The 19,093-nt window shown below is 34.1% G+C and overlaps 1 protein-coding gene across 5 annotated transcripts in view; it reads right to left on the bottom strand.

Moving 5' to 3' along the window:
• LOC113391770 (probable nuclear hormone receptor HR3) overlaps positions 1–19,093 on the bottom strand; it is a 115,529-nt gene that overhangs the window by 90,261 nt on the left and 6,175 nt on the right. The window contains exon 1 of one of the 5 annotated variants that reach the window (XM_064219424.1): positions 11,632–12,609. The exons of 1 other annotated variant lie outside the window; for it this stretch is intronic. In XM_064219424.1, the coding sequence (XP_064075494.1) occupies positions 11,632–12,157 (526 nt within the window). In that variant the 5' untranslated portion in view covers positions 12,158–12,609. Of the gene's footprint in view, positions 1–11,631; positions 12,610–19,093 lie in introns of those variants that run through there. 3 more of the 5 variants (XM_064219423.1, XM_064219428.1, XM_064219426.1) reach the window with 3 other exon arrangements.

Here is a 19,093-nt window from a genome sequence, read left to right on the forward strand (position 1 = left end):
AGAAACTATCACCTACAAACTTGAAATTGACAGGTAGTTTCCTTATAGGGAGTAGACATCCCCTATGAACGGATCTTGCGATACTCCATCCCTAAGGGGTTAAGCGGCACTTGGAAGTTTGTGTTTTATAAATTTCGCGCGGGTAAAGCCGCAAGTTCAACTTGTCTATAAAACGAGATACAGTTCACACGGAGTCTTAATACGCGCGAAAGAATTACACTTAATCAAGACATCACTTAACTATATTTGTCGTTAACGAAGCGTCTAGATAAGGCGTCTAGGAGCTGGACGATGTGCATACGATTGTCGGAGCGATTCCGATCTTCGCCTTCGTCTAAATTGTTCAATGCAAAACAGCAATTTTTGATCACGTGCTAAATCTAAGATAAAAGTAATTTCCGTGCATTTATATTTTTTCTACAAAAGAAAAGAATATACTTTATATATGTAGGCGGACTGGCAAATGGACCAGCTGAAGATAAGTGGTCACAACCGCCCGTAGATGTTGGCACTGTAGTAATCTTAACCATCCCTTGCATCACCAATTCGCCACCAACCTTGGACACTAAGATATTATGTGTCTGTTTGGCTTACTTACCCTTCAAACCAGACGTCAGAAATACTACATTTTTATTTTTATGGTATAGGTAAGCGGATGAGCAAATGGGCCATCTGATGGTAAGTGGTCACCACCGCCCATAGACAATGCAAGCAAAATTAACCATTCCTTACATCACCAATGCGCCACCAACCTTGGGAACTAAGATGTCCTTTGTGCCTGTAATTACACTGGTTTACTTACCCTTCAAACCGGAACACAACAATAATGTTTGGCGGTAGAATATGCAATGAAGGGCGGTACATACCCTGACGGGCTTGCACGAAACCCTCAAAGCAACAATCTCAATGTGTCTAAGCCTAAGCCGGTTCAAATCTAGTTTGCTCCTCATTGGATCAAGCGTGAGGAAATAAAGTACATAAGTATAATACTACTAGATACTCGCCCCGACTTCGCCCGGGTGACATAAGATTTTCGTTTTCACCCTGATCATAGCACCCCCCATAAACCATCCAATGACCGACTCAAATACACATAAAACCTTTCATCGATACCAGACCAAATGCTTAGGAGAAGTTCATATATATAAAGATACGTTCTGCGCAGTTGGCTCGCCCCCCCCGAGAATGGCAGCCGTAACCGAAATCCATTTTAAAGATAATCATTATCATATCATCCCGAAAAAATTGGTCAATGAGATAGCCAAAATTATGGTGGGGGTTGTGTAACCTATCACATTTAATACCGAACAGCAATTCTGATCTGAATTCTGTTCTGGTTTGAAGGGTCAATACTACAGGCAAAGGGAACATCTTGATTCCCAAATTTGGTCGTATATGTATAGGCAATGGTGACTATCGACCAGGTAGCGCTTTTGCTTTATGCATGCACTATACATTATTGCATTAACAGCCTGTAAATTTCCCACTGCTGGGCTGATTAAAATCCCTGTATCCCAAAAACGAGCAACTCAACCCAAGTAACGGTCCCAGCTCAGATATTAATTCGAAGACAATATATACCACGATTACAATAACCTAGTTACGAATGATAGTGATGATAACATATCAATCTCCTATCTCGGTCAATGAACGATAAGACCGAATGAGCGACTGTAAAAATATATTCGGCTGTATGTATATATAATATGTAGACAATTTTATGAACTAAGAAATTATATCTGTGGTAGATGTATCAGACAGGTGCTCTTGGATTAAGGCCTCCCTTTTGAAGAAAATATTTGGGACTTAATCTAGAACCCAGCTCATGGCCATGGTAGATTACATCAAGTTTCATCACCACAGAACACAAATTAAGCACATAAAAAGTCAGCTTTGATCGGATTTGAATCCACAATATTTGGATGAGATTGTCAACCCACTTGGCTATTAGTTCTTGTGATTAGATATAACAAGTCAACATACTGTGTAGTATTATTATAAAATCGTTTGTTCTCAGTATCAATACAGCCAAAATTAGTCAGTCTAGAAAGCTGAAATTTAGAACTTAGCATTAATTTATAAACTAAGCTACACTGAGGGGTTATTTTTTGGAAATTTCAACTTAAGGGGGTGTAAATTTATACAAACTTTACCTATACGCATTTGAAACTAGCTAGTTATAAATAATTTCTGCCAAAGCGCGTGTCAACTCTTTCGTTACATATTGCGTGAAATTATATAAATTAGCTTATTAAGTTTTTTACTTTGCGATTTATAAAAAAAAAAAAAAAAACTAATTTCAATCAACTAATTCATATTACGCATAGTAAAATGACATAAGAACAGACCTTACTTAAAAAGTAATAAATATGTATATAAAAAAGCCTTATATCTTAACCGATGATTTCGGGTTCGAACCCAGGCAGGCATATCCGAAAAGAGTTTAAGCGCAGGACCGGCTTTACGTGATTTCCGAAGTGTGTGCTTGTATTACTTCGATTTGAAACTGCGGATTTCTTCTAAAGGTTTCTCGATTGAAATACTTTATTACGATCCATGTGGGATTTCATATGCCATTGTCTATGAGCGATGTCTACTTACCATCTGGTGGTCCGTTTGATAGTCCGCCTATCAAAAAAAAGATCCCACAGCTAGGCAAGAAAAATATTTTTTTAAATAAATTCAAATTTGTTCAGGCAGTATTAACAACCTTACAGCTAGATCAACGAGGCGTTCAAAATAGTTGATAAAATTAAATTAATGATAAAAAACCGTGTTTTTAGTATTTGTTAATTTCCAGCTGGATATACATATATAAATATATATAATTGTACTTTATCAACATACTCTGTAATTAATATGTTGGATAAGAGCAACTACTGAATTTCTTGACGGTTCTTCTCGGTAGAATCTACTTGACGAACCGGTGGTAGTTTTACATTTGATTCAACACTGTAAATTGATGATTGAAAAGTGCTTTTATGAGCGTACTTAAGAAAAATATTTTAAATTTTTGATTGTATTTTAACCACAGTGATATAATCTCATAGTTTTCGAGATACAGGACTCTCGACTGACATCCATAAACACATTGGCGTTGTTTACACTTATATCAACATTGTTAAATGTGAACAAATATTATTAGAGACGCCTGACGGGTTGCTAAGCGAGTTTACATAATACCAGATACTATGATACGAGGCTGGTTTACACATATACATATGTAGTATAAGTATATTGAATGAGTTTATCAAAAATAAATTTCATCAAAACCGATCCAGTAATCGGATGTTATATTTTTTAAATCAATATTTAAAATGCCAAAGAAATTTTCAATCGATCTTCTTTTTTTTTTTTTAAAATATGTTTCATAGATTTTGGTCGAATTTTGACGACAAAGTGACCACTACTTAACTAACGAGTACTCGCACAAAAATATTGGTGAAATACAGATAAAACATTACCAGTACGACTAAATAGAAGCGTGCTTTGAATGATTCGCTGTATCGTCCTAGTTGGACTCAAACGGTAACCATTTCGTTCATTTCGAGTCTCTAATTATGCTCATTCACTCAACGCGTCTAAAAAATAATGACACTAAAATTACAAATATATAAATTGTTTTTTTTTTTTTAAATACTATTGAGTCTTACCTGTTTAATATTCGTGGATGTGTGAGTGCGTGTGAGTGTGTGTTTGTAAGCAAATTAACTATTTTCCATTTTTTTTTTTCATTAGTGATATTTTTTTATATTCAAACAAAATCCATGCAAAAGGTATGCACTAATTAAAGTATTAATTGTGTAATGCAATACTTACGATTGTTTTGATGCCAATTCCATACCTTTTAGTCACTGATTTCATTTCAAACTTACCTGTAACAATAAAACAATTAAACATTTAAATTAAATATGAAAATCTAGAAATATACTAATCAATAGCACATCTATGTACTCATACTGTAACCGGTTAAAACCAGATCTTTTTAAAATAATCAAAACAAGTATTAAAGTTTAATTCGGTATAAATACGACTGCAAACAAAATCACAGTCAAACTATGAAGTATTAATCGTCGTTTCTAGATATTCCCGATTTCATAATATTACAGTCGCACGAGACTGCTTTCACACCGAAATGCAATTAAATATTGTGTAATCTAATACTTAGGAGACGCTTCTTTGTAACGCCGAAGTGTAAAAACTACTGAACCAATATAGATGAGACTTATACCAGAAGATATAGCGGGTTTCGGAGGTTTTAGTATCCACAGCCTATTCCAATGGAAGTAGGAAAAAGATAATCAAAACTTAGATTTACGTATTTCATGCGATACGCTAATAACTCAGCTATATTGTGCACTACTAAGAGTTTATGATTTATATATATTTATTCATAACACAACACTATTGCACTGAACTACTTAAATCAACTTTAATATTACTTCCAAAATCATATAACAGTTTCGTCGACGTTCAAAACGCATTTTTTCGCAAATCCATAGTGAATATCATAGATTAATCAAACTCTCGACCAATGATATCGCGTCAATTTGCTGTCAAATGTTGTTAATTTGGCTTTTCTCCTCTTGTGGTTGGAACATAGTATGAGTAGATTCCCTTCACAGTTTAACTAAATTTATATAATTGACATAACAAGAGTGAAATTCATAATCTGTTATATATAAATCCCACTGCTGGGCAAGGAAAAGTTATACTCCACATGTCCACCGTAGATTGGTACTACGTGTGTTAGAAATTTAAGAATTGTCAGGGTGGGGTCAATTCTGTGGACATAATATTCGCTAAACTAAGTTAAAATATTTTAATTCTGACATAACTAACATTAGTGTCTTCGATGCTTGAACGAAAGTTGGCGGATACTCGTGGGGCAGATTTTGCTCCAACGCTGATCACGTGACATAAAAACAAAAACTAAAGTCTGAAGATACAACCAACACTATCAAACTGGTCATTAAAGCTGAACCTGTGGCTTTTCACGCGCGACATTTATAAATCACAAACTTCCATCCCCCGTTTTACCCCCTTAGGAGTGGAGTTTCGAAAAATCCGTTCATAGCGGATGTCTACACCCTATAAGGAACCTCCCTGCCAAATTTCAACTTTGTAGGTGTTATGGTTTCTGAGATTTCGTGATTAATCAGTGAGTGGTATTTCGCTATAAGAACATTTCATTTTGCGTCAAATACGTTGCATGAAAGAACGTTGCAGCCAAACGTGACCTTGAAATTTTACTTTCATCGCGCTGAAAGTAAAATTACCTTATTTTTTTCTACGCATGGGTATGCGATGACTACAACATATGTTCTTAATAATCGTTTAAATATATTGTTTATTAATATATAAGTCAGTGTCTTGAATAGTTTGGTTATCTGTCCAAAGAGGTCTTAATTCCGAAATTAAAATTCATGTTAACAAAAGAAATTTAAATAATTACTACGTGTTTATATAACGAAATGTATTCAAAATAATATAACTGTTTAAATTATACAACTCTAAACATCTTGCATACAAAATAAACAACTTCATAGTATATTCATATAGCAGGTTCTTATAGAATCTAAAGTAACGGAATCCATCCCGGATTCGACCGCACACATTAAAGGCAGCGCGTCATTATCTCGCACGTACGACATCAGCTGAGCGCTAAGTGTGTCAGTAGCGGTCCCACAACGGTACAATGCGAAAAAAACATGCCTCCGCTATTCGATAACAGATGGCGTTGTTTTACCGTAATGTGGAAAAATCACTTTTTATTTTCATCGGAATCGACTTATGTTATAATTGTATAATTGAATATGATATGTGGGCATACATTCCGGTGTTCGATTAGAGAGAATATAGGTCATGAGATAAGAGCACTTCAATATAGACAACTTTATTATTGATTTATACTTTATCTATAATAAATTGTTTACGACCAATGTTCGGATACAATAACAATGATTATTTATTAATAGGATTGTGTATTAGTAAGAACTTATACCGCTAGATGTCAATAGTTTAATCTTTAACGTAATGTGGTACGCAGTTTTTTTTAAGGTGGTTCTTATCGAAGTACAGTTAACACTGGTTCTTATATGTGTCAACTTGTTTACGCTTCGAGCTGAGAGATGGCGCTTTCACACGTATTTAAAAAATTACAATTTAATAAATTTCATTTTTATATATAAAAATAGGTATATCGTATTTCTTAAATAAATATGGACACATAGGTAATACATAGATATTAAATATATATAGCTTTGGGTGATAATAATACTTTTAAATCACTCAAAGGTTAGAATGTATTTTTATATTACGCAGGATCAATAAAACTCAATAATACTTGCATTACTCATATAACATCACTCATATGCTGGTAGACATTATTTCATACCAGACCAGCGGTAAGTATGACTTTCTTAGTATAAATAGTTATTTGAACAAATGTTGGCTTAATGTGCCAACATGGTGCTAGGAAAACCCATGACAGAGAGGTTAGAAGGCGTGTATCTTAACCAATGTTTGTGGGTTCAAACTAAGCTCTACTGAATTTTCATTTGCTTTATTTGTGTTTATAATTTATATTTGTATATTATTTTATAATGAATTTCGTGCATGTTAGCTCGAAAGTTTCTCCTCCAAAGCTTTGGCAACTTGGCAACTGAATGGTCAATTGCAGTCTTAATCAACTTTGTTTCAATCATTTTTTTCTTTACAATAGAATAGACTATACTAAAATAGTAAAGAAAACATACATTTATAACCAAATAATAATACATATGTATGTATATAAGGCGGTCTTATCGCTGCGAGAGCGTCACCCAGACAACCTTAGGGTAAAGGACGTGAGATTAATGTTGTCAGTTGTAACAGTTCTTTATTGTAATGTTTTTTTCTTTATTTTAAGCAATGTTTATTTTAAAGATATTATTATTTAATTGTATTCTGTTTATATAGTTTATTAATTATATGTTAATTTTTTTACCTCTGTTTCTTTCATCTAGCTTAAACGTTGCGCGGAAGAGATCGCAGTTTTAGCAATAAAGCCGCCAGTCAGCCAGGTCGCCAAGCTAAGTCATATTCAAGACTGAGATTTCCGTATGTATTTATTGTTGTATAATAAAGAGTACTTTGTTAGATATATCTATTTATACATACTGTTTATAAATTGTAAAATATTTCTGTCATAAATAGATTTATTCTTACTCGTACAACGTAAACTATTATAAGAAATATTAACCTTTTCATTCAACAACAACCAAAGGAACTACGATGTTATGTCTGGTTCGTTGGTACACTCACCCTTCAGACCAGAACAAAGCCATAAAAATATTTGCTGTTTTGTGGAATAAATAAATGGATGATGAAGCATGTAGAAATTTGTGTTTAATGTTTGAAATAACAATGACTATTAGTATTGTTGTGTTCCGATTCGAAGGGATGAGTTAGCCAGTGTAACTACAGACACAAGGGACATAACATCTTAGTTCCCAAGAAGTCGAATTGTTATGAAGTAACCACGTGCTATGAGGTGACATTTTCCAGTCTGCCCAATAGTGAAATCAAATAAAAATTGTTCCACTTGGATATTTAACATATAAATTGGATTTCATGTTAAATATTCAAGTATATATGTCAAATATCCATTAAAAAAGGATAATAAAGATACAAATTTTAAGCATAATTGTTTTAGAAGCGTTTTCAGCGCTTGTTTTAATAACCCGGCATTTGTAGGGCAATGAGGAGTATTGATCGTGAAGCGCTCATATCTATAAAAGGTATCTTATAGTTTTATTTAATAACTAATATTGACGAACCGCCTTTAGCAATAGTATATACAAATGTATGGAAATAAAATCTTGTTATCTTACTCTTATAAACAATTCTTTAGCTCTCGTTACTATATAAAATATCTACTAACGGATTATATCTTAAAAGAAAAAAAGTCTTGCTTTTCTTCGTACCAAATTACATCAAAATCGGTACAGTTTGGCCGAAGCAAAAGACAGACAGACAAAAAGAGTAAGTAACCTTAGCATTTATAATATTAAGAAAATTTAAAACGTGATAAAAATTAAACATGGGTTAAATCACGCCCAGCAGTGGGATATTTCCCGCCCTACTTTATTAAAACAGTCATTTCCTACTATCGCGTGCCGATATACATTCGACGCGTGACATCATGACATGTGACACGCGGACCAACGTGACGGGCGAAATGTAATCAAATGAAATTCTTAAACCAAACAAAGTTGTACAATATTATTCGTATGGACGGGTGACAGATGATGATTCGAACTTATTACGGGGAAGGGGGACACATCAGTACCCGTAGTACGAGTTTCAATACGTCTTACGTTATGATGTATCGGTTACTCGAAAACGTTTATGAAGTATTTGCATTCTGTATGAGTTTAACATTATACGTTTGCGTTAAAACCATGACAACTATACAGAATCAGTGTTCGGGTAAACGCAGATGCAAGTTTATACCGAAGCTCCTCTCAATTAAAAATGCAAACGGTGATCGGTCTTGGATCATCGGATGGCACCATTTTGAATTCTTTTTTCGCCAGTACACTGTTTGTACCCTGGCGATTGTTGCTTAAATCGAATGTAATCTTTCTCGTAGATAATTATTTTTTGACGTAAAAATTTTTTTTTTTTTAATCGACCCTACCATTGAACCCAAGTCCTCGGGATGTTCGGCCTTATTCAGCCACTAGACAATACGGAGTTCGTAAAGCAGAGGGTAAATATAGCCCTCCATCAAATATCCGGCCGTTTTTACACAATCTTCACAACTTCAAAGGCCCTTTTCATCTCTTGAGGTTTTTAAGAATCAGCGACTTTTTAAAATTTTACTTCGCAAGTTTTATACAGAGTGATCTTTTCTCAAGCTTTCGTTTAAATTCTTCTGTTGGTATGTCTGGCTCTAATCTTACAACTGAATATTAAATCATTTGCACAAATATTGCGCACTTTTTGGAGCTGGTAACAACACAACACTAAATAGAATTCGTTCTAACCCACAAATTATTTAAGAAATTGTTTTGAAAAGTGTTTAATGTAATCTATTTAAACATTATTTTGGAACGATGTTCTTTAATGCGGCTTACGGTAGAGTGGACAGGCAAAAATCGTCACGTAGAGTTTTAAGAGGCTACCAAGAGATCTTTCACATAATATATAGAGAATACGACTTTAATCCAACCGAATGTCACAAACACATCTCACTTATTATTAATATACTCGTTTAAGTGATCCTCAAGTGTTTTGCATAAAAAAGTCACAAGGAAAGATTTTCTTGGAATTCAAGCTTGCTTCATACGAAATTTCATCTAACTCCGTTCAGTGGTTTGGCCGGAAAGAGCAACAGACGGACAGAGTTACTTTCGTATTTATAATATTAGTTGTCGACTTCCAGGCAAGATATATTACATACATATATAATTGTTTGTGTTTCATGCCGATTATTCTCGGTAGAATCTACATTCCGAACCGGTGGTAGCTTCACTTAATATAGTTTGTTAAATTACGATTCAAAACTGCTTGTAAAGGCCTACTCGAATAAAGTATATTTTAATTTGATTTGATTTGAGTATAGATTTTAACTGCCATTTTTGTCACATAAGTGTCACGTAGTCAACCATTTTCAAGGTCCTTAGGAAGCCTGTTAAGTTGTAGAAAAACGTCCGTTACACGGCGGTTTCAGTTTACACTAACGAATTTTCAAATCAATAAACACGAATATGAGTTATTAAGTTAAATGTTTCAGATGATTATTATTGTTTTAATTACTTTAAATAGATCGTAACGTTGTTAAAACAAATATTTAATACCTATGACTGAGTTTAACTTATCTTGTTTTATATTGAAAATTAAAAATATACGTTAGTTTTTAATGTTCACGTAGATATATTGATGTCGTCCGCCATTTTGTTTTATTGATGCAATAATGTTTTGTTTTGTATTAAGAACTATTTTGTAAATACTATAAGTATATAATGTATATTATTAATCGCTTACTATATAATATAACATATGTATATAAAATTTGTTAGTTCATTGACAAAGCCATATTTTCTCTTTCTATCTTCACGGAAAATTGCAGGTCAGCTTAGCCTTTCATTTCTCTATTCGTTTCGATATTTGATGTATTTAGTTTAATTGATATAAATATATATATATATATATATATATATATATATATATGTTATTTAATTAATTAATGAGAATAAATACTTCGTTTTTCTTGACGATTGTTCTCGGTAGAATCTACAATCCGTACCGGTGGACGTTGCTAAAGTTTATGTTACTTTATACTATATCTATGGCATAAATAATAGCTTAATTTGGTTGTGATATTGATAAACTATTTAACATTATAATTTCTATGTTTAAAAGGAATTTAGGAGCTTAGCCACCCGCTCTGACTTCACTCGGGTGTAATTTATTGTGTGTGAATTTTATAAAGATAATAATGCTTTCTACCAGTTAAAACATTTTAAGAATTTCATCTTTAGCCGAGATGGCCCAGTGGTTAGAACGCGTGCATCTTAACCGATGATTTCGGGTTCAAACCCAGGCAGGCACCACTGAGTTTTCATGTGCTTAATTTGTGTTTATAATTCATCTCGTGCTCGTGAAGGAAAACATCGTGAGGAAACCTGCATGTGTCTAATTTCAACGAAATTCTGCCACATGTGTATTCCACCAACCCTATGCTCCATACCTTCTCCTCAACGGGAGAGGAGGCCTTAGCCCAGCAGTGGGAAATTTACAGGCTGATTATGATTTATGATTATCTTTAGTTCTGGAAATCACCCCCTACATATAAACAAACAAATTACACCTCTTTATAATATTACTAAGAGAGAGAATAACAATTAGGAGAAGGCCTTAAAAGCTTTAGAATGTCTGAAAGATAATATTTCCATATAAAATATGACGATATTATTGCGTTTTTTAATTGTATTTATTTATATTTTAATCTCACACCGATGAGTCTGTATTCTCTGTTCAAAAGTATCAAATCTAATGTTTATCAAATTAAAAAAAAATTGTTACAATGATGATAAAAAAAAGAACTATGTCACTTGATCGTTTTCAATTAAATCTATAACGGTTTATAACAAACGAATGAGCTGTAATAAAGAACATTTTAAATCGTTACCCTTATATGTGCAATCGGTTAAAACAACGTAAAGTGTATATGTATATTTAAACTGACGTAATAAAGGCGATACCCCTCCTCCGTCACACCCCACCCTGAATTATTGATACAGACGCCGCTCTACATATTAGTCTAAATATGTATGTTGTTTACATGTTATTAACTATTAAATCAATTTTGATGTATTATTTATTGTTATATAATATTTAATATTTTTCCTTTTTTTGTATAAACTGGGCGCGGTATACGTTTAAAATACATTATATTTTATTAAAGTTTTTGATTTCATGTGTAATTTTTTTTTTATTTATTGTTATTATAAATGTCAACAATACAAAAATTATTTTAATGTATTAAGAAAAACTAGATCATATACGAAAATAAACTGTCCCTATTTCAACAATAAAACGGCCCTTAAATAAATCTCAGCGCACTAAAATAAACCAATTTACCTGACGCAGTAGTGGTGGCCACAGTCGTTATCGATAGGGTAGTAGATGTCGATGTTTCAGTCGATGTGTTCGCCGCATTCGTCATCTCAACAATACGATCGACCGCTATTCTATTCCCGGGCAAGATACCCGTACTCTCTGCCGGCTGGGTTTCTTCAACAATTTCAGTCTCTTCGATCTGAGGACTTGGCGTCGTTTGGCTCAAATCGTTGGCCACAATAACATTGACAGTTGTCAACGATTCCATGTCAGAATTTTCGACATTCACTTGAGAGTTGTCGATATAAACGGCTGCCGATCTCGCCCCTAGTGTTTCCATGACGCTCTCCGCTAGGGAACGAGTCGATAACTCGTCCATATCGATATCCTGCTTAATATCGATAATTATCTGGTGACGTTTTCCGCTACCGGACGGGTTCTGTACTTGATGGACGCTCACCTGGGCCTCCGTGCCGGGCTGGGACATGTGGTGTTGGATGACATGAGTCAGCTGCCCCTCGAGGGTATTGTCCCGATTGCCCGCCATTTTGTATGTCGATATACAATATTATCGATGTTACACACAACACTTACATTCGAAGCTAGAAGCGATCAGACTTATAAATCAGTCGGGGATATTATTGCGCGTACTATTCTAATATAATTTCGAGTACTCTTATCTAATGAACACAGTTATCACACTCTCGATCACTCCGACGGTCACCATACGTTGTTGTCACTGCACTGCAGCGCGCAGATGCATCGTAAGTGGGTCAGGGGTCAACATCCTAATTTTTTTTTGATATAGATTCTTTGTGCGTGGCTTTCGATTTTAATAATGGCAGTGATGGTTGTATAGAGGCACCGGTCGTCACATTGTTGGCATTTCCAGCTGCGGCGAGTGTAGGGCGCGCGCGTAGTGTTTTGTTTGGCGTGTGGGCGCACTAGGGACACATTGACACAGTGTCCTATATTTTAGGAACGCGGTCCGCGGACGCGGCCGTCGGTCGTAGCCACTGTGAGGCCTACGAGGCGTAGCGCTACGACGCGCAGCGTAGCACCCACGTAGAGCACTTCCGTGAATCGATCCCTTGATACATCTTATGATTTTTTTTTAAAGCAATTTTTGTATAATTTATGTTGCATTTTGGAAATTTTGCATAACTCTACGAATCAACTATGTTCCTTCGACATTATTAAAAATGAATTTTAGTAATAATCATAAACTCGTTACCACATTACACGAACTCTTTATCCGACTATTGATTTTTTAACATAAATTTTAAGAATCATAGACAAAAAAGAATAAGTATAATTTAATCGAAAAACAGTTCCCTTATTTTTGAGTCCGTTAAAATCCAATCACCAAATCACACGATTTATCCCTACAAGAACCGCTCATGTATACCCTCAGCATTCAGCGACACGTGCCTACGCATGCGCAGTACACATTCACAGGTCTCTATCTAACGCCCATTCCTCTCGCTCCCTCCTTCGATCGTTCGGGAATGACGAAAAACATATAATCGAATTTATGTCGGTTCCCGGGGCCTGGCGTGGGTACGGTCAGAAAAAAAAGTTGTTTTTTTTTTTAATGTAACTATCCAATGTGGCTTAAAGTTTCTAGAAATCTCTAAGAGTAAATATACCGAGGCTGTATCGAAATAGTGACTCTATAAAGTCGGATTGAAGGCTTTTATTGAACTATTTAATATCATGAAGGACGACATACTCGTAATTATTTTTTTGTTCTTTGATAATCAACTTATTAATTCTCAGTGACGACATTTGTCATGTAATTTCTTTTTAAACGTATATCGTATCAATAAATTGAACGATTATTAAATATTTCCTCGTTAAATCGCAATTCCAATTCTTTGAGAGACAAATTAGCCAGCCCGTCTGTCACCAGTGGATGCAATAAAAATCTAAGTAGCATTACTTCGAGATCAGGCAATCTAAGTTACTTCGAGATCAGGCAATCTAAGCAGTATTACTTCGAGATACTAGTCTTTTAAACATCAAAATATGTAATTACGAATTAGAGACGAACTTGATATAGTTAATTTTATCACGAGGTAGCGTTACAGAAATAAATAAATATTATTCTAATTTGTATTTCTATCTCTATATAACTCTACATATGTTATGGTTCTTGTTAACTTCCCATTCAAAATCAAAAATCAAAATATACTTTATTCAAGTAGGCCTTAACAAGCACTTTTGAATCGTAATTTAACAAATTATATCAAGTGACGCTATCACCGGTTCGGAATGCAGATTCTACCGAGAAGAACCGGCTTCCAACAACAAGGTTCCAAGACTTGTCTGCTCTAGTGACCATCGGCCATTCATCATACGTCATACCCGATGCAACTTAACTCTGCTAATTTTGCATGCTTTGTCATGACAAAAAAATCTTTGGAATTTCTTCCATGGTTGGCTATTTCAAGGACAAACTAAGTATGCAAAAGATGTGCGCCATGTGCTATATTTTCATTCCAATCAAATTGGCGTCTAACAAGCAAAATCACTGCAAACTCGCAATTTCAGACTACTCATAAAATTTTCTTAACATATAAACCCAACAATTCTTTTGGTTTCAACCCTATAAACTACCGAAACGAACAAAGCTGCGTACAAAAGTTTGTATTCAAGATATTATTTTTTTTGCTGACGGTGTATTCATATTATGTAACATTATGATCTAACAGTCCAAAACAAGGAACCCGCGGTAAACACGGCCATTCCAACTCTTTTCATTTTCGCTAATTAAATAATATGTTTAGTTTTATTTCATTAATGTAAAACTTCAACTTCCATACTAATAATACTAGCTAACATAGCTTTGCAATGCTCCATTCAATTCGTTTGAAACTATTATCAGATACGAGTTGCGCTGAAATATTTTTAACGGTACGAAAGTTGAAGCGCTGCAGCGCTATATCGGGGGGACTTGCAACGATTTGGGTCGTATGAAAAGTGGTAAACATGAAAAAATACATTTATATTCCAAGTTTCATCGTGACATGACAATTAATGATGTCAACATATTTTAATATACAACAGATATACCAATATATTTTTGCTGCTTTCCAGTTAAGTGACATAAATATATTATCAAGATTTATTAACATAGCAATTGATAACATTAAGTGCGTAACATTAAATATATACAAATATGAATTAAAAATAGTTACTGTATAAATCTTGACCGAGTGGAATGGTTGCAAGAATGCTAGCAGCACAGCGAACCAGCCCTTCTGTCACAGTGGAGGCAATAAGGCGAGGTGTTATACTTTTGATGAAGCCTTTTACACCACTACTCCAAGGGCCAAGTGTTTCGACAGCAAATGGGACAAAAAAGTAATTTGACATAAGACACGAATATTTAGATCTTTTTTTTTGGTTCAGCTTATATATTACTCGAAGTTTTTCACAATTTCACCTGGCTCAAACATTTGTGTTAAGGCTTAAAATATAAATGCTCATAATTATAAGTTTTTGATCGTGCTTGGTTATGTCCCTTGTGCCTGTTTACACTGGCTTACTCACCATTAAAATCTATACACAGAAATGCAAAACGTAGTTTTTAAGCGAGTGAATAATGTATAAGATCAAATATATCATTTTTGTGACTATTTAGAAGTTTTAAATGTTCGCCATCATACAAACTTATACAAAGCTTTACGGGTAAATCAAAATATATCCTAGAATTAAGGAAATTTATATGTACACTAAAAGATATATAAAAAATATCATGAAATTGTAATAAAAAAAATACGGACCGCAATTTTTTTTCGAATTTGAATGGGACCAAACGATTCCCATAATTTTTTTTTTTTTCCAACACGGTAAGCTGTGTTGAAGCTCAACGTATTACCTTCCTCGCATGTATTTAAGTAAAATGTTACTTCAAGCTCGCTGTTTGTAAAGGGCCTTGAGCCTAAACTTTTTTTTTATTTCAACGGTATTCTTGTAAAGCAACAAGTATTCTTCAGCGCTTTTTCGTCACGGTTTTAAGTGTAATTTATAATTTAAATATATTTACATTACACTACATTACCAGCCTGTAAATTTCCCACTGCTGGGCTAAGGCCTCCTCTCCCTTTGAGGAGAAGGTTTGGAGCATATTCCACCACGCTGCTCCAATGCGGGTTGATGGACACATGTGGCAGAATTTCGTTGAAATTAAACACATGCAGGTTTCCTTACGATGTTTTCCTTCACCGCCGAGCACGAGATAAATTATAAACACAAATTAAGCACATGAAAATTCGGTGGTGCCTGCCTGGGTTTGAACCCGCAATCATCGGTTAAGACGCACGCGTTCTAACCACTGGGCTATCTCGGCTATATATTATATTTAAATAAATACTAGTAATAGAATTGACTTCTACTTGTTAAAATAACTGAATCCTAATCTTGGGAGTATTCCGTATTCTCCGCCATTCCTAATATGCTATTAAGAAAAACTTACGTTATTAGACATTTATGAATCAAATGAGTACCTACCTGAAAAGGTTGGGGCACTTTTTGGTTGTATTTTTGACGTAGATCTTTTATATAAAATAGATATAATTTTACTTGGTAGTAGGGCTTTGTGAAAGCCCGCCTGGGTAGGTACCACCCACCCATCAGATATTCTACCGCCAAACAACAGTACTCAGTATTATTGTGTTCCGGTTTGAAGGGTGAGTGAACCAGTGAAATTACAGGCACAAGGGACATAACATCTTAATACCCAAGGTAGGTGGCGCATTGCCGATATAAGGAACAGTTGATATTTCTTACAGTGTCAATTCAATGGACAGTGGTGACCACTTACCATCAGGTGGCACATATGCTCGTCCGCCAACCTATTCCATTAGAATATCTGATGAGTGGTACCTAACCGAGGTTTCAGTAGTATTAAACCATGTTCAAACAATACAATACATTCCTATTTTTTAAAGTGGTGACATCAGTACACAGGGCCGGAATAACCACGTGTTTCCGTTTTCTCACATAATAATATATATTTGGTCTATCACTACACATTTTTTTAATCAAATTCGTAGGCGGACTGACAAATAGGACATAGTAAGGGGTCCCTAGACTTTGAAGCCGAAAGAAATATTAGTTATTCCTTAAAAGACCAATGCGCCCCCAAGCTTGGGAACTAAGATGTTATGTCCCTCGTGCGGCTCACTCAACCTTCAAACCAGAACGCAACAGTAGTCAGTTTTGCTGTTTGGCGGTAGAATAAACTAAAATTTTGAAATTGTTGGCCTTTATCCCAAGTCCATGCAAAGCGCCTAGGCAGTTGCCTATACTGCGTAATGGACAATCCGGTCCTGTCAGTATATTTTTAAGTGGAGTGGCTGAATGCAGATATTCGTAAAGCATGCAACAAAATAAATGTTGTCTATGGTAGTTGTGACACAGACACCGCTATGCGGAGCTCTTCAAGGCCGCGCCATTTTGTACAATTTTCTATTGCGAGCACTCTTTGACATAATTTTTTTAATGTTACTATGAGTACAAGACCGTATGTGAAATGCTTTTTTGTGTAGAAAATCTTATAGCATTTTATTTTAAAGTAGAAAATTAAATACGTTTGAAACAAACTATATAGAAAAATATAATATATTTCGCTATCTTATACATCTTATTTTTCTCCGAATACTAAATACTTAGGAAATACATATTAATTTAATAATAAATTTACTTAGGTTATGAGATAATACAAATTTATTTCAATTCGTTGAATACACTAAAAGATTTATTAAATAATAAATAAGACGACGATTAATTAACCATTAATATTGCGTGTCATAAAATTCACATGTATTTAACAGTAACACTATAATACTAAAAATCAGCACCAATCGAGCGTGTCTAAATGGAACGTGCAGCCATCTGTTAACCGATAGCGGTATTAAATTGCGAATTTAAAAGTAAAACCAACCGAGGTCACGTGCGCCAGCTAACGGTTAATAGCCGAACCGCGTTCATTGAACCGCCGAAACGTTGCGCAATTCACCGTCATTACGGTATTTTCAAATTGACATTGACAGGTTGGATGCGACGCGAATTTAAAAAAAAAACTGTATTTTTTAAATGGGTCACGCTTTGTATGCGTTTGTACGTGTTAACAGTTAGGTATTATAGGTTCTAGGCTAAGTCCTCACAGCTTAGGCCTCAAAACAAGGTCAACTAAGTTCATTATAATAATAACCTAATTTTGTGCTTGGCAATAATATGTAATATATGATGATTATATATTGGTAATAATTAATAAACGTATAATATTTTCACAATAATTTGAATAACCGTTAAAATAGTAAAACAACTTTCTCAAAAGTACATTTCATAAAATAGCTGTAAAAATATAATATTCTACAAACATAACGGAATAATGTGCGTGCTTTTAAAAAGTTGTCTCTGGTCAGACCGGTCGGGGTGAATGAACTTTTTCGTTGATTCAACAACGGACATTCATAATAATCGTAATAAAATCAAACAGTTATAAATAGATATTAAAATCTCGCTAATAATACACATCTATTTTATATTTATGTTTCAGTGTATTAATTATAGTTTTTTTTTGTACTGTCAACAATACGTGTGGTATGAAATTAAAAAATATACAGGGTTATTGGTAATTCGACGTATTCCCGTTAGGAGGTGATAGGGGTGACTATTTGCGATAATTTTAACCCCCATATGCAAAAGTGAACCATTTTTGAGTTATCACGTTTTTTAGATTTTTTCAAAATAAGTCAAAATTGCAACGTCAAAAATTTATTAAAAAAAAATTTGATTAAAATCTACTTTTTTCTTCTGATTTATAAAAACGATTAAACACTGGATATTTTTCAATATTTAAAAAATAATTATCGGTCCAAATTTAAAAATGCGAGACGGAAAACGATATTATTTCAATATTTTTTTTATTTTTTTCCCTCAAATATGATTGAAAAACAAAAAAAAAGCATGCGTAATGCATTATATAAAATTAATTAAAACATTTTATTTACATAATTAATTACGTTGAGAATTTTAATAAATAAATAAATACAAATTAGAATTAACAATAGCTGTACAAATCATGACCGCTTGGAATGGTGGCAAGAATGCTAGCAGCATTTTCCCGTTGAATCGTAATTACGACTCTGGGTGAAATGAGCCAGCCCTGTGATAGTAGGGGTAAACATGGTCTTATATTATGAGTAGTGTAACAATATTGACTTAAAATTGTATTAAAGAACAACGTCCTGATTGATTGATGATTGATCAACGCATATCTTCAACTACACGGACATTGAGATTTCAAATATAGGACACAACGTCGTTTCGTAATATGAACGTGCAGCGTCTTGCGATATTTTAAAAGGATTAGAAACCAATATTCAATTCAATTCTTCAGCTACAAAAATTAAATTCTCAGTCTTCCAAAGCGACATTCTTTACCAAGAAAAAAAAAATATTAAAATCAGTT

The sequence above is a fragment of the Vanessa tameamea genome, chromosome 28, assembly GCF_037043105.1.
Source record: "Vanessa tameamea isolate UH-Manoa-2023 chromosome 28, ilVanTame1 primary haplotype, whole genome shotgun sequence".
Lineage (NCBI taxonomy): Eukaryota > Metazoa > Arthropoda > Insecta > Lepidoptera > Nymphalidae > Vanessa > Vanessa tameamea.